The sequence below is a fragment of the Anoplophora glabripennis genome, unplaced genomic scaffold (assembly GCF_000390285.2).
Source record: "Anoplophora glabripennis isolate ALB-LARVAE unplaced genomic scaffold, Agla_2.0 scaffold130, whole genome shotgun sequence".
In the NCBI taxonomy this organism is placed as follows: domain Eukaryota; kingdom Metazoa; phylum Arthropoda; class Insecta; order Coleoptera; family Cerambycidae; genus Anoplophora; species Anoplophora glabripennis.
Window position 1 is genome coordinate 462,607 of NW_019416297.1, and position 26,328 is coordinate 488,934.

General features: G+C 31.8%; 1 protein-coding gene across 2 annotated transcripts in view; it reads right to left on the minus strand.

The window, feature by feature from the left end:
• Window positions 1-26,328, minus strand: part of LOC108904187 (follistatin) — a 289,450-nt gene that overhangs the window by 23,201 nt on the left and 239,921 nt on the right. For both annotated transcript variants that reach the window (XM_018706638.2, XM_018706637.2), the window contains exon 3: window positions 431-625. In XM_018706638.2, the coding sequence (XP_018562154.1) occupies window positions 431-625 (195 nt within the window). The remainder of the gene's footprint in view (window positions 1-430; window positions 626-26,328) is intronic.

Consider the following 26,328-nt stretch of genomic DNA (forward strand, 5'->3'; position numbering starts at 1 on the left):
AATATTTAGCGTGTCCAGTTTTTACTCATCACCCTGTATGTATCAAATTAATTCTGTAATTTTTTATCATAATTTCAATTTGTGTATGAAACGGTCTACTTTGATAGAAACGGACAGTAAAACATTTTTATTGTTCATTTTAGGAGAAAAAGGGATTCTTGACTTGAAATTTTTGCCTGCCTTTAAAATGTCTTTTTCTCGTAAAATGAATAAAAATTTAAATTATGTTATAAATTTTAATTCTAAGCAACTCTTAATAACATATTTCTGTATTATTAAAAACAAAGGCTGTTTATTCTTGAACAATTTTAATATTTACCGATTTTCTGATCACCCTGTACATGCAAGACGAAAGTTCTCCATGCCAACCGCATTTTAAAGACGAGAAAAACTTTTTTAAATTAATGTTTAATGAAGTCATATTACCTACCTCGACACGAGGAACAGGCAACTCCTCCACCAAGGACCCTCCAAAAAAATAGCGTGCCAGAGTCGAATTCTTCGACCGACCAGGATGTAGTGACAGAGTGGCTTGCACAACAATCCTCTTTGGAGATCTTCTCGTGGAGTAGCTCGGTGCAACGCCCGTTGTGGTTGCGCACCATGGCTGACCAACAGGTACCAGCTGAAACAGAAACGAGACGTAAAAAATGTGCGGTGGGTAGGTGACATTAGTGAAAAATTAAATAATCTCGTAATCTGAGCTGAAGAAGTTGATATATTAAATTTAAAAAATATATATATATTAAAATAAAAAACGATTCTTTAAATTTAAAAACTGGGAATAACAATCCATTGGCCAAACTACACTACCTACTGGAAAAAACTAAAGGAACAAAATATTTTCATGAATTTTTTAGCGATTTTCGAAAGGCTGTAGGTATCTCAGTGAAAAATGGTCGTATCGAGATAACAGGTTTGTTTCTGCAGCAGTCTCAAACTGTATTCAAACTATCAGATATACTCGACCAATTAAGTTGTCCCGTACTTTCAGCGAGTAGAAAGTTACGAATCAATTGGTTAAATATCTGATAGTATCAAATCAGTCCTCAACTGCTGCAGAAACAGACCTAATAAAAGCTTTGAAGCATTTTGAAGCTTTAAATCTCTAGTTTCAATCTTTAGACAAAAATTTTTTAGAGATAAAGTTATCGAGCAATCAACAGAATATCTCGGGAAAATTTTTTTACAAAACTTTGTTTATTTAGGAGTGTCCATGGAGAAATATTTTCAAATTCAATTAATATAGAGGTCAGCTAGCACATTTATTCAGATTCAATTTGATTACTGAAAGGTTTCCGTGCGACTGTTGGTTGTTGGTTGCCGAGATATCGTTGGTTGAATGAAGAATAACACTTTTGTCTTTAATCTTTGATATAACTGCAAGAAATTACACTGTAAAAAAAATTCACTCAGATTTCACTCAATTTTACTCAATTCAACAATCAATTTCTGTCCACACCCGATTGAGTGAAATTTTCACTCTATGAGTATGAGTACAACTGAGTGAAACTATTGCATCAGAAATGAGTGAGTTTTACTCAAATCCGAGTTACTGATAACTATCAATTGAGTGACTTTTGACTCTATTCTGAGTATATAAAACCAATTTAGAGTTGACTTTTTCTTTAATATGATTCAAATTTAATTATTATTGAGTCATTTTTTACTCAGACTTGGTTTTTAATTAACTAACCTTCTGTCCTGGCTGAGACCTGAGCTGAGACCCGCCAGCTGAGACCAGATGCCGCCGGCTAAGGCCTGTTCTCCTGGCGATCACGTTTTTCTGGAGTATCTAACCTCACTCAGTAATGAGAACATTTACTCTGATTTAGGTACAAGTGCACCAAATACGAGTTTACCTGAAGAATTTATTTAAGGAGTACCTATATTTGAGTGAAAGTACTCAGTTTTAGTTTAAATATGATCACAAATGAGTAAAATGATCAAAATGCCTAATATTGAGTGAAAATGTACATACTCAATAATTTCACTCAATAAGGAAGTTGCATCAAATTTTTTTTTGAAGCAAAATTTATTTAAAATGTCGAAAATTACTATAAAAGTATGTTTCTATATGTAAAACCCCTTTAAACTTAACTATTAAAATGTGATTAATTATTGAAATATTGAATATAATTAGGTGGGCGAAAACGGTCCCTAATTGGTCAAGCAATTTGTGACGTCAGGATCCGGTATATGCGTATTAAGACTGTCGAGACGCGGGAGGCTGGCGCTGTGATTGCATTGCTGTCATTTAATCTTGTGTATAGTTTGTGTTCGCATTGAATTCTGAGTAGTTTGGAGTAGTTAGTTTTAGTGTATAAATTTAAAGACAAGTTTCATTAATTTTATTATATATTTATTATATATATATACAGGGTGGTCCGAACTTTATGCAGGAAACTTCGAGGGCAGATAGANCGGTGGGTAGGGGCCATTAGTGAAAAATTAAATAATCTCGTAATCTGAGCTGAAGAAGTTGATATATTAAATTAAAAAAATATATATATATTAAAATAAAATCGATTCTTTAAATTTAAAAACTGGGAATAACAATACATTGGTCAAAGTACACTATCTACTGGAAAAAATTAAAGGAACAAAATATTTTCATGAATTTTTTAGCGATTTTCGAAAGGCTGTAGGTATCTCAGTGAAAAATGGTCGTATCGAGATAACAGGTTTGTTCTGCAGCAGTCTCAAACTGTATTCAAACTATCAGATATACTCGACCAATTAAGTTGTCCCGTACTTTCAGCGAGTAGAAAGTTACGAATCACTTGGTTAAATATCTGATAGTTTCAAATCAGTCCTCAACTGCTGCAGAAACAGACCTAATAAAAGCTTTGAAGCTTTAAATCTCTAGTTTCAATCTTTAGACAAAAATTTTTTAGAGATAAAATTTATTCAGATTCAATTTGATTACTGAAAGGTTTCCGTGCGACTGTTGGTTGTTGGTTGCCGAGATATCGTTGGTTGAAGGAAGAATAACACTTTTGTCTTTAATCTTTGATATAACTGCAAGAAATTACACTGTAAAAAAAATTCACTCAAATTTCATTCAATTTTACTCAATTCAACAATCAATTTCTGTCCACACCCGATTGAGTGAAATTTTCACTCTATTAGTATGAGAACCTACAACTGAATGAAACTATTGCATCAGAAATGAGTGAGTTTTACTCAAATCCGAGTTACTGCTAACTATCAATTGAGCGACTTTTGACTTTATTTTGAGTATATAAAACCAACTTAGAGTTGACTTTTTCTTTAATATGATTCAAATTTAATTATTATTGAGTAATTTTTTACTCAGACTTGGTTTTTAATTAACTAACCTCCTGTCCTTGCTGAGACCTGAGCTGAGACCCGCCAGCTGAGACCAGACGCCGCCGGCTAAGGCCTGTTCTCCTGGCGATCACGCTTTTCTGGAGTATCTAAACTCACTCAGTAATGAGAACATTTACTCTGATTTAGGTTAGGTTACCAAGTGCACCAAATACGAGTTTACGTGAAGAATTTATTTAAGGAGATATTTGAGTGAAAGTACTCAGTTTTAGTTTAAATATAATCACAAATGAGTGAAATGATCAAAATGCAAAAAAATTGAGTGAAAATGTAGGTACTCATTCAATTGATTCACTAAGAACCTTTATTACTCTCACTCACACCGATTTTTTTACAGTGTATTTCTCCCACATTATGTAGATAATCAATACCAAAATGAAAAATAATTTTTCTCGAATTTTAACACAACAGATATACATGGTTTAAATTTAAGAAAAACAAAAAATTCAGAAAATTCTAAAAAAAAAAATTTTTCAAATATTTCTATCTTTTGGAAAAGCTGCTGTACGATTCGACATTTGCTTACCATAATTATTATTAATCTTTATTTAACTGCATTAAGTGCAAAGTTGATACCCCAAACTAAATTTCGTTATCAATTTACACACATTCATTATAGTATTGATTTTCGATATTTTCTCGTGTCAGAAAAAAAAATGTCCAAAAAAAATTAAAAAAATTTGAAAAATTAAAAAATTCTTTTCTCGATGTATTTCTTATTATTACTGGATTACCGTGGCTGAAAAAAATTTTTGGTCTATAGATCTTGAAACTAGAGATTTAAAGCTTCAAAGTGTTTTTTTTATTATAGGTATCGGTAAAACCATTTTTCACTGAGTTACAGCTTTTCGAAACTAACTAAAAAAATCATGAAAATTGTTTGTTTATTTTTTTCCAGTAGTGTAGGTACATTCTCTCAAATTTACCGTTATAATTTTTTATTGCCATATATTTAGTTGCTGAACGTTTAAAGATTGTTGACAATTAAATGTTGGAACAATAATAAAAGTTTTGTGGGTTTAAGTCACAAATCAGGTAAACACTGACTAATACCTGATATTTGCATTAAAATTTACAATGTAACTAANTTATAATAAATATTATAATACCGATGTGTAGTTCCACAACAATAACTGCCCCCAACAAACTATTTAATGTACCAAAGGATGAGAAAATGAGGAGGAAATGGTGAAACATATTTTATAGAACATCTATTTTCGGCAAAGCAAAGCTTCTGTAGCCATAGAATGTACAGTTTTTAAAATAATTAACAATATTGTGTTAAGTAAAAGTAAATAATATAAAAATATATCTGGCACACGTAGTTTGCATAAACACAAATCAGTAAGAGTGAGACAGACTACAGAACACGACTCTACACGACTCGTTTAGTTTGGACCGATACCGGATCGTGACGTAAGAGTCAGCCGTCTTTGTTTAAGACTGCGTTTTAGTGCATAGAGAATTATTTTGAATTTCTATATTTTTTTTTAGGAAAACTATTAATTAAAAATTAAAAATTTATGTGGCAATTGACTTTTTACGATGAAAGGAATTTAATAAGAAAAGAAAAAAAATTGTGCAACTTCCCCATTGATTCACTCCGAACCTTCATTACTCTCACTCACACCGATTTTTTTACAGTGTATTTCTCCCAAACATTATGTAATCATCATCAAACTGAAAAATAATTTTTCTCGAATTTTAACACAATAGATATACATAGTTTAAATTTAAGAAAAACTAAAAATTCAGAAAATTCTCAAAAAAAATTTCAATTTTTAAATATTTCTTTCTTTTGGAAAAGCTGCTGTACGATTCGACATTTGCTTACCATAATTATTATTAATCTTTATTTAACTGCATTAAGTGCAAAGTTGATACCCCAACCTAAATCTCGTTATCAATTTACACACAATCATTATAGTATTGATTTTCAATATTTTCTCGTGTCAGAAAAAAAATTTCCAAAAAAAATTAAAAAAATTTGAAAAATTAAAAAATTCTTTTCTCAATGTATTTCTTATTATTATTGGATTACCGTGGCTGAAAAAAAATTTTTGTCTATAGATCTTGAAACTAGAGATTTAAAGATTCAAGTGTTTTCTTTTTATTATATCGCTAAAACCATTTTTCACCGAGTTACAGCTTTTCGAAAATCACTAAAAAATTCATGAAGATTGTTTGTTTAATTTTTTCCAGTAGTGAAGGTACATTCTCTCAAATTTACCGTTATAATTTTTTATTGCCATGTATTTAGTTGCTGAACGTTTAAAGATTGTTGACAATTAAATGTTGGAACAATAATAAAAGTTTTGTGGGTTTAAGTCACAAATCAGGTAAACACTGACTAATACCTGATATTTGCATTAAAATTTACAATGTAACTAAAAAATATGGTGCAAGTGGAAATATTAGCAGTAACAGATCAAAAAGGCCAAAGCTGCTAGAGTAAGAAATTTAAGACAGTTAAAATGAGTAGGTACCTACTAATCGAGTGTGCTCAGTTAAATTCTGTCTCCGTACATCAAGACAAGAGAAATGTAAATATCTTCACGAACTGTCGAGAATCACACTGCAATCAAATCACCTGGCAAAACAAAGAAATTTTGAGGCCCACTGAATTCGTAATTTGAAGGTACCTCATCTCACGCATCATTGAAATCTCTACATATGAGCGTTGGAATGTTGGCCGCGTCCGTCAATTCTTTTTGGGTATTGTTGTTTTTATGACCTGCGTGCATGCATTTGTTGATTTATTACCATTTTCTTTATACGAGGATGGAACATGCATGATTATTATCTACGGTCCAGAAGTTTAAACTACAAGGATCTAACATGAGTTAAGATTGCCAGACTTTCAACGCACTTGTTGAAATGCAGTTTTTTTATAGATCCAATATGCTCCAAATCTCGTAACATATATAAGCAACCATTCTATGACTAGAAGCTTCATACGGCTTAGTTCTGTCGAGAAAAAAGATAGAGCGAGATTAGTATTACCTATACTTTCTTAATAGTCCAAGAGAATTAAGCTCAAAACTTTCGAGATGTGGCTGTTGCTTGACGTAGATTAGATATTAGTAAAAATCTGTCGAAAATAATATATACTATGAAAATATAACGTTGCGCCAAGAAAAAAAGTTGTGCTATTTTCAGAAAATATTAATAACTGCAAAAATACTCAAAAATTACATGTTTTTTCTAACATTTTTCAATATAGCTTCTTAAATATTCAGTTTACAGAAAAAACTATTACCGGTGAAACTGTTTGTTATGAAATTTGCTACAAGATAGATTGTTTTGATACCTGCGCATATTATATTTTTGTTGCTAAATAGCCAAAACAACGTAAGAAAGTGATGAAATTCGAGGAAATTTGTGGAAGCGTCAAACTGACAGGCAAGAAATTCTACTATAAATGTAGATGTAAGTACTTTAAACGATTACAAACCGAAATTCCAAAACCCGAACAAAATCGGTCCATTATTTTCAAATCAGTGTTTAACTAATTGTAAGTAGGTACCACTGTCAGATTAACAGCAAATGATGACTAATGGTTGGTTAATTTGATTTTTTAAATTTGCTAGCAATTTCATAGACATCCTCGCAAGAAATTGGATCATTTTATTTATCACAAAAACCGTCAAAAACAGAAAAATTAAAAGATAGGTAGGTATATGGAGATGTAATATGGATAGATATAGAATTAATTTTTACAACAGATTTTGATTAAATATACAGGGTGTCTAATATTAGAGAAACCAAGTTTTGGCGGTTCGGCAATAAATATGAAATTGAAATAGGTCGAAAACCATTAGACCATTAGAGATGGATATGGGGAAGCTTTATAAAACTCCCCTAAAATTACGCGTAGAATCCAAATATGCAAAAATATACAGGATGTTCCATTTATAAAAAGCAAATAGGTGGCGACTACCGGTATAACCGGAAGTACTACAACAATGGCATTATTTTATTTAAACTCTTTTGAAATAAAACCTCCAAAACCACCAGGTCCCAAATTTTCAAAATTCAAATCGAAGTAGTCTCCGAAATATTCTAATGAACCGTCACCGTATCACAGCCTGTAGAAGAAAATTTTGAGAGCGAATACAGCAACTATGCTATAAAAAAGCGAAATACTTTAATGATGCGATGATACGTTTTATAAATATAAAATAATTATTTGTATCTGCATTTTCTTCTAATTTATACAATAAATAAATTACATATTAAATAAAAATTTCAAGGTTTTAAACATTATTACGAATTATTAAAACTAATAACTATTAACAATGGACTATGTATATCTACTCCCATTGATATTATTATTTACATAAATATACAGCAACAATGAAATGTGTGAAATTTTAAGTAGTCGTAATAGGCTGATAAGGCTTTGTAATATTTTAATGAAATTTTGATAATTGAATTCCTCATTTTGCTATATTGATTTAAAAAAAAAATCATCAAAATCGGAGCCGTAGAAGCCGAGATATTGAACGCCGAAGAGGGCACTCTCTTTTTGAACGCGCGATTTCAATTTCAATCATTCATCCCCTCCCCCCGGTTTTGCGGCTCAAATGGTCAGCTTGGCGATATTCACTGAATTTTCATAAAAAAAGTACACGTGCGATAATATTTATAAGAGCACATACGAAAAGTTCTTTAAAAAACTACCAAATTCATATTTTGTTGTTGACTTTGACACTCGATATCTCGGAACTTATACTACCGATTTGAACGTTCTTTTTTTCAAGTTAAGTGTCTTTCCGAGAACTGTTTTTTAGTACTTTGGTATATTTTCCAACCCTCAAAACCGCTTCACGAAAGTATTTGTTTATAAAGTCAAAATTTTTCTAGCTTTTAAAATCGCTCCAAAAATTATTCAAAAAAAAGAAAATTGATATTATAACGATTCTATATGATAGCTAAGGGGTCCAAGTATGTGTAAAAAAATCGGCGCTAATTAAAATGCCTAACTTTAACCCCAGCATTCACGTAAAAAAATAACGACATTTCGCGCTGAAATTTAGTAACAAATTGTCTCATACCAAAACTATCAGACCGATTTTGATCGGGTTTTGGAATTTCGTTTTGTAATCGTTTAAAGTACTTACATCTACATTTATAGTAGAATTGGACAATTTCTTGCCTGTCAGTTTGGCGCTTCCAAATTACCTCGATTTTCATCACTTTCTTACGTTGTTTTGGCCATTTAGCAACAAAAATATGATATCCGCAGGTATAAAACAGTTCTATCTTGTAGCAAATTTTATAACAAACAACTTCATCAGTAATAGATGTTTCTGTAAACTGCATATTTAAGAAGTTATGTTGGAAAATGTTAGAAAAAACATGTAATTTTTAAGTATTTTTGCAGTTATTAATTTTTTCTGCAAATAGCACAACTTTTTTTCTTGGCGCAACGTTATATTTTCATTGTATATATTATTTTCGACCGATTTTTACTAATATCCAAATTACGTCAAGCAACAGAGATGTCAATGTGTAATTCTCCTGGACTATAATGCGAGATTAGCGAGTGATACTTATTGAAACACAGTTTCGGTGTCAATTTCTATATTTTCACAAACGAGTTTTCAGTACCTACAAAACATAGCAGTAAAATTCGTGCGGCAAAGCCGTACAACGATATTTTATATACTTTTTTTGTTGCAAGAACAATAATAAAAAAGCAATGGCAAGAACTGATCGATATTCGAATTTAGGACTTAAAACTAATACAGAGACAAATAAACATTCAATATACAGGGTGTCTCTCATAAGAACCGACACAGGGCAGGTGCATGTAGGGGTGTCCAAAATATTGTAATTTATAACCAAACTTACCTATCTACCAAGTTGCACCCCTGAAAAGTTATTAGCCCCCAAAGTGGGGCCCTAAATTTGGAAAAAAAATAATATCTCATGATTTAAGTTTATTGCTGGTGTTCTTTGACTATGATTTAAAGTTAATTGAAGTACTACAAGGTCTCCATTGGGGATGACTCACCCCTAAAATTGTACCGAACTTTTTTATCATTGACCGAATTGAAAAATAATAATATTAATTCACAGCTGAATTTAATTTAAAACATATTTTTACTCTTGTTAAATTTTAAAAAACTTTATGGTTTTCAAAAAAAATCGTATTAAATGACACAAGATTTTAACAGTGCTTATTAGAAAATCACTTTTTAAAAATAATGTTTTCGTGTTTTTTTTAATTATTCATTAAATGAAAAATTAAGATATGGCTCTAGTATAGATCTGCGTGGTTTATTTAAATTTTGCGTGTTTTAATGTCAATTCGCGAGCGACAAGTGTGAATAGAATAGGCTAACAGCTAACTACCTGCTTAAAAAACAAGCGAAAAGATAGCCCTTAGTCGGTATGAGTAATAAAAAAATTATTATTATTTTAAAAGCTTTTTTGCTTTTATCAACTATACCCTAATTCATAAGCTAAGTAAAATTATTTTAAAATACAAATAAATATTTATATAAATACGTGTACAATTTTTTGAAATACTGTCATCAGCTTCAATTAAAAATGTCCAGAAATTCGTATTTTCTATTTAAGTAATTTTATCATAGACGGCGATGTATTAGATAATTCATTATTTAAATTGTCATTTTATTGCTCTTTTAATATTATGTTGGAGTCATCGGTTAATATGTGTCTTTTATTTAAAGTTTGTCAAATTTCACTAGGTGAAAACTCAAAATCTTATGACATGTTACTATAATACTATCTTCAAGTATTTTTCTATTTTTTTTTTTATAATTGGGTGAAAACTTGTTGCAAATAAATTAAATTATTATTAGTAAAATGGCGGATGCGTCGGTTATAGCGCAATGCAATTAAAATGTATATTTTTTAAAACGTTTGGGGAATTTAGTTGTACCAATTAAAAGTCGGAAATATTATCTCCGTAAAAAAATTGGATAAACTTACTTTCTGATTTCTTAGAACGCGTGTGGACCTATTTATTAGGTAACAAAAAAACATATTTGTAGGTTGTACCAAGATTTGATTGAATTACCGATTGTTTTTGTAAATATCACTTTAATAATGCGTATTATGCGATTCATGACTGAAATGATACATCGTTATTAAACATTTTAAGCAATCAGCAGAACCTACACTTTAAAATTGTACGTAAAATTATACACTAGCTCATTGGTTATACCTTGGAAATGACTCGAAATATCAAAAAATCTCCCATGGTTCTGATTGGTGATCTAGTGAAAAACGTCCGAAGTACACATGTCGAAAAAAAATCGGGACCAACGCAACGGTGTGTGACATCATAGAATTAAAAAATGTTTATAACTCGGAAACGGTGCGATGAATCGAAAAAATAATTTAAAAATCTCCCCCACACTCCTGGTTCTGATTATCCGTTCTGCGATGAATGCAAAATGTCCGAAGTCCGTATGTCGAAAATAAATTTTGGAAACAAGAGATGTGTGAAGTGATACAGTAAAAAAAGGTCTTATAAATTGGAAACTGGAATAAATGGAATATAAATTGGTTGAATCGAAAAAATAATTAAAAAAATCTCTACAAGTCTGGTTCTGATTGTCCCTTCTGCGTTGAATGCAAAAGGTCCGAAGTCCGTATATCGAAAATAAATTTTGAAAACAAGAGCTGTGTAACGTAATATAGTAAAAAGGCCGTAGGTATAACTCGGAAACGGTGCGTTGAATCGAAAAAATAATTACAAAAATTTCCCCACACCCCAGGATGTGATTATCCGTTCTGAGTTCAATGGAAAAGGTCCGAAGTCCGTCTGTCGAAAAACAAAAAAATTGAGTCAATAATTGCAACAGCAGTAGCGAATGCATTATCTTATCTCTCATTGATTGATGATTTGTTGTTTTTTTTTTTAAATAAATTTCGTATCAACCACCCCTTGAGGTTCCAACAATTTTATTAAATAAAACATTAAGGTACTATTCTTAGGTAAGGAAATTTTAAATTTTTTAATTTTTTTGAAATAAATAATTAGGTAAATTCATAATTTTAATTTTAACTTTTTTATTTTATTTAGCAAATGTCATTTCCAAACAAAAGATAAGCTCCATATAACTCTTACATATAATTACAAAATTAAATGCATTAAATTTATTTGGCAGTTATCATTTGTCAACAAAGCCACCGCTAGAACTGCCTCCTATTATCGAGTAGAAGAATTACTACACTAAATTTTATTGCTGGATGCCGGCTAACATCCTTTTTAGGTTAGCAACCTTTTATTTGACAATTTCCAGCATTTAAAGCGCGGTCTGAGGCGATAAGCTATATTGTCTGTGGTAGTTGTAACTGAAACAAAAAATTTTTATTGCACAGGCCAATTTTTACGCTGGAAGTTTCGTAATTTTCATTTCTGATACTTTGTATAAACATTTCTCCATTAAGATTTAGATGCAGTAATAAAATTAAATAAGAGAGATTTTTTAAACAAATTGGTATTGCCAAATTAGCTACCACATAACCTACTGTTCTAAAGTGCGTAAGCGAATACTTAATGTTGTATTATTTTTGTTTGTTCTGGACTTAATTTTTCATCTAATAAGACGTTAGAGTTTGATGTTTGTTATTTTACAACCATTATTTAGATCACACAGGTGTACATTGTACAATGGAGCTGATTTACATAAAATTTTACACGTGTCATTTTCAGTAATATATTTAAATATAGGTTTCAGCGATATAAGCATATTTCCTCGAAGCAAATTATTTTCTTCAATAGTCATTTTCCTCGTAATCTTGTAATTTTCATAATTGCTGCGGTGATCAATATGTCTCGGATTAATTCAGTGATGTAATTTCTAAGAAAAATTATTTTCATTGTAACCAACTTGATATCATATAATTGCGGTATTAGATAAGTCATAAATATTCAAGCCGTTATTTAAAATGCAGATAAACATGTGTAGGTTTAGGTAATTTTCAGTACTTTATAATTTCATAAAAAACTTGTTTATACACTTCATAGGCATGAAGGTTTTAGTCTAAGATTTCAAATGTCAGGACATAATAAGTAATTTTCACATACTATGCGACAGTAGAACATATCAAATTTATAATTTTCTCAATAAAACATTAGGTAAATAATTCACTACATTTGGCAAAAAATATAGGGATGTTGAATACGTTCTCACTGTTTTCCAAGAGATGGCGTTACCAGAACTTGAAGCGTGTAGTTTAAAATAGTAACTCAACTACAAAGTATTAGTAGATACTATAAGCAAGCTTGAAATTCACTGTACGTTATTTCGCCGAAGTGTAAACTACATATAGTACAGTCATTGAAGCTTTTCACCACCGAATTCTTTGAAACTGAACCGATCGACTTGAAATTTGGCAGATAGTTAGAGAAAAGACGCTTCCACCCTGTTGGGGGTTGACACCCCTTCTCGGGGGTCGATTTTTTTTTAATAACGCTGGAAATCGATAGAGAATCAAATTTTGAACAAGAAGAATTTTTTCGAGAAATCAATAGTTTTTTTAGTTATTCACGATTGAGAACTTGGAATTTTGAGTGAAAAAAAAAAACAGTTTTTCAATACGAATAACTCAAAAACTACGCATTTTATTAAAAAAAGTGTAATGAACAAAAATGTAGCTCATAAATAAACAAAGAAAATCCTTTTTTAAAAAGTGTTGTACGTCCTATACAAAGCGAAATATGGTTAGTGGAAGGGGACTAGTTTTGGGGGGAATACTCGAATCGATGTATTCAACGTCAAATAACGGAAAAAGGATTAATTTTACGTGTATAACGCTCCAGGAGTTTTATGTAGTACACAAAAAGACATTCAACATGAGCACTTATAAAAGTTAATTAGAACAAAATTGCAGGAGTTATCGTCAAAAACAGATGTGTTGCTAATATTTTTTAAGGAAAAATGAGCAGTAGACGCTGTACCATTTCCATCAGAATTAAAATTAATCGTAGATCCTTTACAATTAGTTTTGTTTTAGTGTTTTTCATACGATCCTGAAGTTAGACCGGTTTAGAATGCGTATTTTTTTAATAATGTACGGTAAAAGTTGAAAACGTATTTTTCATTATTCAAAAAAAATTGCCTTATTTATATAATAACTCTGAAACTATGAAAGATACGTAAAAAATGATAGACAACAAAAATGTAGCTTTTTTTTCAACAAATATTTTGCTTTTTTTTTTTCCCTATAGCATAAAAAATAAAGGAGATATCGCCGCTTGAAGTATCCATTTTAGTGAAAAAACGACCTGTCTCGAGCCCTTCGATCCTTTCCCTTTAAAAAACGAAGGACTTAAAAGGTTTTATATGCAAACGATCTTACAGCTCTTGAAATTATCTTTAAAATGCTTTTTTGTAGGATACTATAGCTTCAAAATTAACCGAGTTATGGTAAAAAAACCAATGACATTTTTTCGGAGCAAAATAGGCTTTCTCATTTTTATATATTATATATTATATTATACAAATAAAATAAGTAAAAAAATTTAGTGTGATTATTTATATGCAGCGTAGCAATTTTTTTTATGATTGATTATATTTAAAAATCGATTATAATAAAAATATTTTACATTAATATTGGTAAAAGGGTAGTTTATAAGAGTTGAAAATGGCAAAAGTAAAATATTCTTTCATAAACAATATAAGGGAATTTTTATTTTAAATTATTGCACAATTATAGCATTCCAAGATTTAAAACGTAATTTTTTATCATTTTTTTAGCAATGGGGTGATTTATAAGGGTTGAAAAGTGTTATGAGGTACAAATTCTTTCATAAGCAATGAGGTAATTTTTATTTTAAATAATTGCACCGTTAAAGCATTCCAAGCATTTAAAAAGTAAAAAAGTTTTTAGGGGTTGAAAGGGAAAAATTCTTTTATTAGCTATAAGGTAACTTTTATTTTAAATAATTGCACGATTTAATCATTCCAAATCTTTAAAAAGTAATTATTTATCATTATCTAGGGGTAGTTTTAAAGGGTTAAATAAAGGGTCGAAAAGATCAAATATATCATAAAACATGTTCGAGAACATGGAACATTATTTAATCTTTGTGCTTGACCAAGATTTTTATCAATTAAATTTTTAAAACTTAATTTTTCAATTTTTTTCACTTAGGGGTAATTTTTACCACTAAAAAACAAAAAACGTCAATTGGGCTTATGTCACTTTTGAACTTTAGCCTAAGATGAGCTTTATTCTAAATTTTCATGCAAATCCATGCAGTATCAAAGAATTCGGACAGTTGATTTTCAGCTTCAATGACTGTACTAGTACTTTTTCATAGTGTTTAAACATGTCGAATTTCATGCCGTAAAAAGAGTATTTGAGGGCAAATTTTACTGCACTACTTCATTCAAAAGAAATTTGCAGCTGAGGCACACAACATTCCTGTTGAGACTTAGGGCGACTATGCTCTGTTGCAGAGATTGATTTAGAAGTTTAAAAAGTAATGATTTTGATGTTAAAGATAAAGAACGCTCTGGCGCATCGAAACAGTTTGAAGATGAAAGATTGAAGGCACTACTTCATGGAGATTCATGTCAGACTGAACTTACAGAATCATTAGGAGTTGAAAGTTTCGACGCATCCGAAAGCATTAAGGACTATTCAAAAGCAAGGACATTGGGTGCCATACGAGTTGAAGCCGAGAGACGTTCATGTATTTACAAATGCATGAATTGTAGGTAACCTACAATGCACGTGAAGGGAGATAGTGCAAGTCAACGGTGACGAAGCGAATGGGGTTAGTTGTTGTTACACATTTGGAGACAGTATATCAAATTGTGAATTTGAATGTTTTTCATCGCTGGAAGCCATCAACAGACTATTTATTTTTGTGTATTTCGTTTATCATTATTGATTACTGCTTGAGTTTTTTGCTAGGTTACTTGTTATGTACCTACTGTTTGTGTAGCGAACACCCACTCAACAAAAGTACCTAACTCTCGGCGAATGGTGTGGAATTGTGCATGCGCTGCGACAAAAGCGTGCCGTTATTTGAGGTTACACTAGCTTATCCAGCGGCGGGGTACAAAAATTACTAAAAATAGGTTAAACAAAATTTTCTCGACGGAATTTGAAAAAATAAACTACTGATACGTGTTTGTAAAGGTCAAAGCCTCTGTATAAATATGACCCCCACTCAAAGTATGTACAGAAAATTTGAAAAACAAAAAATCTGTTCAGTATAACATTACATGAGATCAAGGTTTGTTATTGAATGGGAATATAGAGATTGTTCAATTATCGGGTCCAACTTGAGTCTTGGTTGTTGGCATAACAATAAACCCTGTAGGTATGCTCTTTTATAACTTGGAATCGGCATTTTTAAGTAACGATGCCGATAAAGATTCGTTTTACTTATTTCTTTGTGTATTTCAACTTGAAACCTCTTGAATTGTGGGAACAAAATTATAATTCACATTCAAAGTACCATCATTTAATTTAAAAATTGAAAACTGTAAGAACTAAATCTCCTTTACTATTTTTATAGACTCATATGGAAGCAATAATTTAATCTAGTATTATTTTATATGTTGCATAATTACGTATAGGTAAGTAGTTCGCATAATTCGCTATATAATTAGGAGATATTTTTGAACAAATTACAATTTTTTTGGAGTGAACATAAAAAATATATTTTTATATATGTATACGTTATATAAGACATTAAGGAGGTTCGATACATCTCTTGCGGGGCAGGTGGTGCGGGAGGGAAGCCTATGCCTATACACGGTAGTTTAGTTGTAGTACCAACCTTACATAAACTAATTTGAGCGAACTAAATATAATATATACGAATGAAATTTATATAACACATAGTAGCTTGCATATATTTTTCGTGTTTAATGCACGGCAATTAACTTTTTATTAGAATAAAAGTGTCTATTTATTCATTAGGAGCTTCTAAAATTATGGATGAAATCTGGCAACATTGCCATAGCGTGGCGGTAAAAGTTGGGTCAACTGTCATTACTGTCAACTGTGCTTTGCGCGTATTCCGTAATGATGAATGAACATCCAAGATGCAAAGGAAAAGTAATTAATGGAAAGCAGTATAAAATGCGTATGAAACAAAATTTGGGACTGATAAGAAAAAGGTAAAATGTGCAAAACGAGAATCCACATGATAACTATCGAGAAGCTCAGTGTATGATAGTGAGACATCGCCTTGCCAAATTGAAGATTATGACAGGACATCTATACTGTTCGTTTTGCAAAGAGATCCTTTCAATTTTTGTTTCAAATTGCTATTATATTGCATTAGATCACGAAAAATGTAATATTATTTATTACTACATATGTTTCCGCTGGAATAATTTTATAGTCTATAATCGAGCTATTCAAATATAGCGCGTCAGTCAATGAGTTAAATACAGCGTACAGTGTTGCCATATTTCCTTTCATTGGATCAGATGTTTTTTTCAAATTTGTCAAAACGTTATATATTCATTCCATTATATCAATAATTACATTATAAGTGCATATTTTTATTGTTTTAAAATGTTTAGTAATATTTAATTCTTTAATTATAATTATATTTTCCCGATCCTAACCATTTTTAAGAGCAATATTCACGTTTATTTATAGTATATTATTCAACGAGCGTATAATGATGGGTATTATTCACGAGGTGAAGTTTACGGCCACGAGCCGCAGGCGAATGGCCTAAATCACCGAGTGAATAATACCCATTATACGGGAGTAGAATACTATACTTTATCCACGACTACTAAATATTTTTGTTGAAGTTTTTTTGAAATGTTTCGAAAAACATGGTATGTTAAGAAACAGATATACGACTCGCACAAATGAAGTCGCTGATGGCTCAGTGTAGATGCTCTTTCCCTTCCAACCGCGGGTCCCGGGTTCGAATCCGGTCTAGGAAAATTCACTTTTTTAATTTTTTTTTATATGTACAGCACTGAATTGAAAATATTTAGTGGTTTACACGATAAAATTTTAAAAACGGATTGTTTGTAGCAGAACAATATAATATTATAGCTAAATTAAGGAAGCATCTGACAGTAGTGATTAATGACTCATTAATCACTGCCGTGATTAATGGGTATTATTAAGGTCGAGCAAACAGACGTATAATGGGTACATTATACAATAGTCGTGGATAAAAGTTTTTTCTCAACTCCCATAAGAGCCTGTGTAAAAGAGCATAATTTTTAATATCATTTTTCAAAAAATCTGCATTGGCAATCGATCTATTTTTACACGAGGCAATGTGCATATTTATTAACTGATTTCAATTGCTTTGAAAACTTTCTTACCATTTTTTTTTTTTCGGTATCGAACCTCCTTAATAAAAATTGGTATAATATACGGTGATTTAAGATGTCTAGACAAAATTCAGATCATAAGTCGGAGACATTTCGTGTCCCTTTGCCTTTTAAATTAAAACACTGGTAGTAAAAATTTAAGGAATTACCATATAAAGAGTCTACAGTTTATGAACAATGACACATTACTGTACTATTTATATATTTGATTATTGTCTCTATCCCTAAGCTTTTTATAACTAGAAACAACTGTGTAACTCAAATGGCATAAGGGTTAATTTTTATAATATAATTTTTTAGCAACTGGCAAAATACCCAAATGAAAAAAGAGAAAACGTGCCACATATATACAGGGTGTCTCACGGTGACGGCCCATTAGAATTATTTCAGAGACTACCTCGATTTGAATTTTGAAAATTTGGGATACCGGGTTTTCGGGCATGCCCTTCTCAACTAAAATAATGGCGTCCACGTACCACTTCCGATTATACCGGAAGTCGCCATTGACTTGCTTATTTTAAATGGAACACCCTATATATTATTGAAATTTTTTACGTGTTATTTTAGGTGGACTTTTATGAAGTTTCCCTATTCCTAAAATTAACCGTTTTCGAGATATTTTAAATAATTTTTTATATTTAAATAATTTAAATATTTAATTTTTTTCAAAAACATGGAGAGAAACAGTGACTAGCTTCAAACCATGTGTATTCTATAGTAAGAAAGATAAAGCAACAATATTTATAGGGGGGATAGTTAGACCGTTAAGCTTTTCATCCATACTTTCAAAGTTGCTTAATTGCATTCAGGGTGCTAGAAATTTAATGCCAAGTTTAGTTAACTTCAAACCTTCATAAGTCGTTTTTTTTTTGTAAATGGAATACCCGGTATGTTTTTCTATATACTGATACACAATTTTATTCTCTTTCGAACGGTATCAGGGTTTCTATACCTATCTGTTCTAGTTTTTAAGTTATCTATTATTTTTTGTGTAATCACTTAAAATCATGTGATTTCTTGCGAGGATAGCTGTGGAATTTTCAGCAAAACTTCAAAACAATCAACGAAACTGTTAATTTGTTGTTCGTCTCTTGCAGTGACAGTTTAATTTAGTGTTTATAAGAAATGGAAAACAATACATATTGAAATGCTGATAAGCAGAACATGTACAGTTTTTAATGAGACATATCCAAATTTGCCACCAATGAGCAGAAATAAGTTAAGAAGAATTTCAACAAATCAACTAGAGTATGGTCGAATTTGTGCAGAAAGAATTTTACCAAAACCAATAACTTCAAATGAAGATAACGTAATAAATGTGCTAGCCTATTTTAATGTTCATCCAGAATCTTCAACTCGTGCTGTAGAGTATGATTTAGGCATTTCACGAGCGTCCATTCACTGGATGCTAAGAACTAGTGATATGCATCCATACAAATTTAAGCTACTTTCTGTTCTTCATCTTATTTTTAATGGACATAATACTCATTTGTGGTTATCTGAAAATCCTAATGTTATCCGGGAAAGAAACTTTAGCGTAAATGATTTTTGTCTAATTAAAGATACTCAAATTTCTTACCATATCTACGAAGAAAATTTAAATGCCGACAGATATCTCAATATTTTGCAAACGGTTGTAGCAGGTTTTCTAGATAATGTAGGTACCTTTAGACCAACTAAGAAAGTGTTGGTATCAATTAGACGGGGCTCCACCTCACTGTCACAATCAAATTGGTCAAAGCTGACTGACATGTTTGAAGATAGATGGATGAGACGCCTAGAACCGTGGAATTGGCCAGTGAGGTCTCCCGACCTCACTCCATTAGATTTTTTATGTTTGGGGAGTAATAAAGCAAAAAGTTTATTCTACACCCGTTGCTTCAAAAGAGGATTTGATTGCTCGAATACGAAGAGCGTTCCATGAATTGCCTGCAAGCAAAAGCGGTGACTGATGGTGTTACCTCTAGAATCCAGGTGTTAATGGAGGTCACACTGAACACTTATGATATTTTTTGAGTCATTTTGTATCTTAGTGCAATATTATTATCAACATACATAATTAAAATTGTGTATTACTATGTATAAAGTTGATTTTTTAGAATTCTTCTTAACTTTATTCTGCTTATTGGTGGAAAATTGGGATACGTCTCATTAAAAACTGTAAATGTTCTGCTTAGAATCCCATTGCAACGTTTGTGAATAAATAATAATAAATAACTGGTGACAGTTTAGTTGTTTGTTTTGAAGTTTTGCTAAAAATTCCACAGCTACCCTTGCAAGAAATTACATGACACAAAAAATAGTAGATAACTTAAAAACTAGAAGAGATAGGTATAGGGAACCCTGATACCGTTCGAAAGAGAATAAAATTGTGTATCAGAACATAGAACAACATACAGGGTGTTCCATTTAAAAACCGACTTATGAAGGTTTGAAGTTAACTAAACTCGGCATTAAATTTCTAGCACCTTGTATGCAATTAAGCAACTTTGAAAGTATGGATGAAAAGCTTAACGGTCTAACTATACCCCCTATAAATATTGTTGAATTATCTTTCTTACTATAGAATACACATGGTTTGAAGCTAGTCACTGTTTCTCTCAATTTTTTTGAAAAAAATTAAATATCTCGAAAACGGTTAATTTTAGGAATAGAGAAACTTCATAAAAGTCCACCTAAAATAACACGTAACAGAATCCAAAACTGCAATAATATATAGGGAGTTCCATTTAAAATAAGCAAGTTGATGGCGAAGTAGCCCGGAAAAAAATCCAAAGGGCCCGCAACGGGAAGACACCCTCTATACCTAAGTATTATAAATCATTAGACATTCTCTAACATTTTAATTAATCGATTCTCCAGCGACAACTGGAGATAATAAACGTCAAAAGTATAAATAATTGTATTGGTAAAATGATTTCATTAAGTGGCAGTCTGTGTACATGGTGTATTTTTGCAGAATAGAGTACAGCCGGGTATTTAAATGTGTATGAGCAGCAAAAGGCAATGGAATAAGATTAAAACGGAATGCGTGATTATTTTCCTATCATATCAACAAGTTGTGTAAGGAAGTCGTTAGACCGGCATCAAAAATGAACTTTAAATGATTCCCGCTTAAAGAAAATCGGTTGAAAAGGAGCAGTTTAAATGCGATTGTACTCGAACAATGAGCTTAATTATAGCGGAAGTAAATGCATGTACTTAGATACTCGTTATCAGCACAAAGGATCTCCAGTTCAATCCCGTATCTCTTATGTTTGTATTTATAAGACGATGTTTATTTATTTCTTCTAGAACCACCTGCTCTACTCACAATCAGTATCTTGTTTAGTTCTAGATTAGAATTGACTGTATATAGCAGTTCTTTACAGGTATCGAGTGTTCACAACATTTTTGCTTTACTATTCTTGGATCAAGACCAATGGTAGTTCTCACGGTTGTTAATTATGAAAGAAAACTTTGCCTTTGTATAAAGTATAATTTTTCAACTAACTCTACAGTATTTATTAACCTACATAAACTATGTTTGCGAGCTTGCAGATTTATTTTTATTTGGAGATTGCTAAAAATTTACCTTAGTAACATTGTCGAGAAACAGCAGAGGAAAATTGTACGCGGGAGCGCAAATGGCTGTCGTGCTGACTCCCAACTGTGCCATTCAAATGACTACAGTAGGAAGCGACCTGCTATATTGCAGGTAGTTATTGCACAACAGCCACCCACAGAGGGCAAATACAATGTTTTAATTGTCAGTGTTACGAGAAATAACTACTAGTTTAACCCACCGTGGGTTAAACTGACGAACGACACTAGCTGTTGCACTAGGTGTTGCGAGTATAATTCGATGCCGGTAGGGGCATATAGCCCTCGGAGTAGTTGTTCCTCGTAACACTGACAATTAAAACATTGTCTTCGCCCTCTGTGAGTGGCAGTTGTGCAACAACTACCTGCAATATAGCAGGTCGCTTCCTACTGTAACCATTTGAATGGCACAGTTGGGAGTCAGCACGGCAGATGGAGCCATTTGCGCTCCCGCGTACAATGTATTTCCTTGTCGTGACGATACGACGCAAAACAGCTGGTTCGTTCGTCGGTTGTCTCACCCATGACACACTGATGAGGACTAATAAGTCCGAAACCGGTCTGTGCCTGGTGGGTTAAACTGACGAACGACCCTAGCTGTTGCACTAGGTGTTGCGAGTATAATTCAATGCCGGTAGGGGCATACAGCCCTCGGAGTAGTTGTTTCTCGTAACACTGGCAATTAAAGCAGAAGAAAATATTTTATAATAACACAGCCACACAAAAAATGTCCAAACCCAAGAGAGCCACATATCATTTGCGAAGTATAGTCCAATCAATCTGTCACGGCCTAATGTTAAATTTACAAAAAATACCACCTGGAAAAATATGGTGATATAGGAAAAAAAATTCTAAAAAATTCATAAAAGTAAAAAACGGTTCCTCGCTAATAAAAAAAAACTTGAACTCCAATCGAAAAAAGTTAAATGAGAAAGTTATAGCTATTAAAAAAAGCTATTGATTCGTATTTTTAAATATATCGATTGCTATATTACTTTTCGAGATAATATCGAAAAAATCGTCAAAAATCGACTTTTTTTGTTTTTGCTGTATCTCTTGCAAATTAAGGTTTTGAAACGTGTTACTTGCTGTAAATGTAGCCCTCAGTAAGCAAAAAAGTACCTTTCTTTAAATTAAAAAATATTACATATTTTTCGAGTTAATATCGATTTTTCGAAAAAAAAGTCATTTCGAAAATCAACTCTTCTTGCTCTACGAATAGTCATAGAGAAACGAATCAGGGCTCATTTTTTCCCTTAAGAGTTGCACTTTCATGATAAAAAAGATTGATAACGACAAATGTACAAAAATGACTGAAAAATGTAACAATATTTTTGGTCGCGTTTTTCTTTAATATCTTTATCGATTTTCATTTCTCGATTTCAATAAAAAATACTGTGATTCATTTTAGCTACTTCTGCATTTTTAATTGTGCGTCAAACCGAAGCCACAGACAAAATAGCTATCGCCAAGCTGTATTGTCTGTGCCGAAGCATTCGAGCGCAGCGGGAGCAAACTGTAGCGGGCGGCGGAGTAGGGGTAACGCTACTCGGCCGCTCCGAAAACTGAAATCGCGCGTTCAAAAACGCCCTTACTTTCAAAATCTTCATTATCTCGAGTTCTGGACCACATACAAAAATTCCTTTGTACTTAATTTGGGGTAGCTCGACAAGATAAACCAAAATATAACGTTTACGACGGCCTCAAAAGTATAATTACCTTTGAAAAATGTAATTTTCTTTAGTCTAAGATTCTCTCACCTCTTGTTAACATTTAAATAATTATTTAGTAATGAAATGAAGTAAGTGCAATGTTTTATGGTAATTATATCTTTTTATTATAAATGCATTACAAAATATTTATTTAATTACCGTACAGAAAATTACGTGGTATAAAAATATTCGTCGATTACATTTTTTATTTTCGCAGGTTATGTGTATCACTCTTATGTTTCAATACTTCTTCTCTTTAATTTACTCGATTGTGATTAAATTTCCTCGTTTTCCATGATTTCCTATATTTTCCACGCAATCAACTTCATTATCCACATAATTCGTTTCATCAATGAGTGATTCAAATGCGTCAAAAGAATCATTGTCTAATTGGATGTTTGGAGTTTCAAAATTTTCACATTGGGATGCAACACAATGTAAACAATCTCTTGTACATTCCAAAAAAATTTTTTTACAGTCACAGATTTTATATTTGCAACCGCTACATGATATTTTTTTAAATATTTTTCTCTGGTATTAATGGTTCCTCAGTATACACTGGTTGCTTCGGTTTGACGCATAATTAAAAATGAGGAAGTGGCTAAAATGAACCACAGTATTTTTTTATTGAAAATATGTCTTCAGCTTCAATCTCTGTAAGAAAGGACGCTGTAGCACTTAAATAGCAGCTTGTAGAACTTTTTGAAAAAAAAAAATTATCTCGGCTCCAGAAGGTCGTAGAGCAGTTTTTTTTTTAATTTGCGTAAAAATTCAAGCAATCGATTCCTGTAATACACATTATCGAGAAATGAAAATCGAAAAAGGTATTCAAGAAAAACGCGACCAAAAAATTGTTACTTTTTTCAAAGTCATTTTTGGACACTTGAAATGGATAAAATCCTTATCACTCTTTTTTACCATGAAAGTGCAACTCTTAAGTAAAAAAATGAGCCCTGATTCGTTTCTCTACTACTATTCGTTGAGCAGGAAGAGCCGATTTTCGAGATGACCTTTTTTTCGAAAAATCGATATAACTCGAAAAATATTTAATATTTTTTAATTATAAAAAGGCACTTTTTTGCTAGTCGAGGGCTACATTTATAGCAAGTAACAAGTTTCAAAACCTTAATTTGCAAGAAATACAGAAAAAACAAAAAAAGTCGATTTTTGACAGTTTTTTCGATATATCTCGAAATGTAATATAGCAGTCGATATATTTAATAGCTACAATTTTCTCGTTTAACTTTTTTGATTGGAGTTCAAGTTTTTTTTTATTAGCGAAAAACCGTTTTTTTGACATTATGAATTTTGTAGGTTAACTTCGCCGTTTATGTGCCACATGAAAAAAACACTATCTTAGAATTTTTTTTCCTATAGCACCATATATTTTGCTTCCACGTGGCATTTTTTGTAAGCTCTTCTACCTATTGATTGGACTAGTAATTAGATGCGCTGACCACGACCCGGTAGTAAAAATTCATGATTTTACGACAAATATCGGAGAAAAGTGAAATTTTTTGGTGAAAACTCCCAAATATGGGTCAAAATTGATTTTTCTTAAATTTTGTCCAAGTATATGTTCTGGAATTCTGGAATAGTTTGGAAGGTAGCTCAGTATACCGAGCTACCGCACTTAGGTCCCATTGGGTCCCTTGTGCATTCTCCCAGCGAGAAATCAGCTCTCCTGAGCCGTCAACCAGCCTATCAAGGCGAAAAAGGTGATGACGTTGCTTAGGGGGATCTCTCTAATGTAGGCCATAGAAGTCCACCATTCTCCTAGTACGGATTCGCTGGTTGACGAAACACCAGTGCACTCGCAGAGACGGTACATGGAAAACTGCCTTGTAGAGGAGTTTCCTTAGTGTCCGGCTGAATATCCGTCACCAGGCGAAGGAAAAGAACAAATAAATGACAAAAACACAGGGTGCAAAAAAATTTATTTATACTTCCCAAATGCAACTTTCAATTTCTTTTATACATTTTTTCAAGATTGCTATAAATTTTCTTAAAATTCCCCCACCAGTCTTTTCTATAGAGAAGGCCAAAAGAATGTTATGTCAGTACCTGCATACATGACCTGTTACATACCTAATAGTATCCAATCTGAATCTGATCATATTATTTATATCTACATAAAGATTAAGAAATAATTTTCAAGAGATATTTGACTAATTCATATCTAGAAAGCATGTGTCTGATGTTGTTAAGTTTATTTTGGACACGTGTTTCTATAAATATAGTAGAAAAAATTTCAGGCGCCTAGAAAAATGCGTACACGATAACTTTTCAGTTTAAATTACTGTCCTTGAAATTTTTCAGTAAGCGTGTCAGCTGTGGCGTCAATGTGATGGATATTTTTGCTACGTATAAATAACGAAAATATCGTAGGGACGCCTATGAAAACATTGTGTTCCAAAATAAACTCCGAAGAGTATTAACACGGTGATAATATGTGTATTCTTTTAATAAACTGGTAAACGAGAATGTTAGGAATTTATGGATGTACACTTATAAAATATTTAAATTTGGCACATGCACGCTGTTTGTGTTTGTTTTAAAAATTAAGACTTTAATTACACAGCCACTGGCTGTAACAAACTTTGGCAAACACTGCAGCAATTTCTTAGGTTAGCAACACAAATATTTTCGACCAAATTTATGCAGCAGATCTATAAGATGGATATTTTCTTAAAATTTAGAATGATTACCAAGAGGTAAATGCTGTAATCCTGATAATAAAGTTATATTAAATCAATTTAGATCTAATTATCGTTCCCAAATTCATTTATTCAAGCAAGTTTCAAATGACAATTTTATAAATACTCATTAAAATCCCCAACAGGCTATATGGCAAATTATAAACCAATATAGAAAAGTGCCAAGAAATACAACTTGTGATGAATTCAATATTTCTTTTGCTAGTATTGCTAAAAATATAATATCAAAACTGTCACCTTCCACAACTCATTACAAAAATTATATCGATGACGTCAGCCGCAACAACTTTTCTTTCACTCTTGTATCATGTCATGAGGTAGATGAAGTCATAATACACCTTAAGGAGACAAAAAGTTACGATCCTCACGATATTCCAGTAAAAGGAGTATTAAAGACACTGTAATATTTTCTCTTATATAGTAATCTATCCAGTATATTTTCCTTAGTTGCCCCAAAATCTCTAAAGTTATACCAAAAAAATGATACCAACGATCCATCAAACTACAGACCTACATCAACCATCCTCGTTTGCAAAAATTTACGAAATAATGTTGAAAAAACATGCATATTTAGAAAATAGCAATCTTTTCAGTCGGCAATAGGCAAGCTGACTAATTATAAACAGTGGGTTTGATGAGGGTAAGTATGTG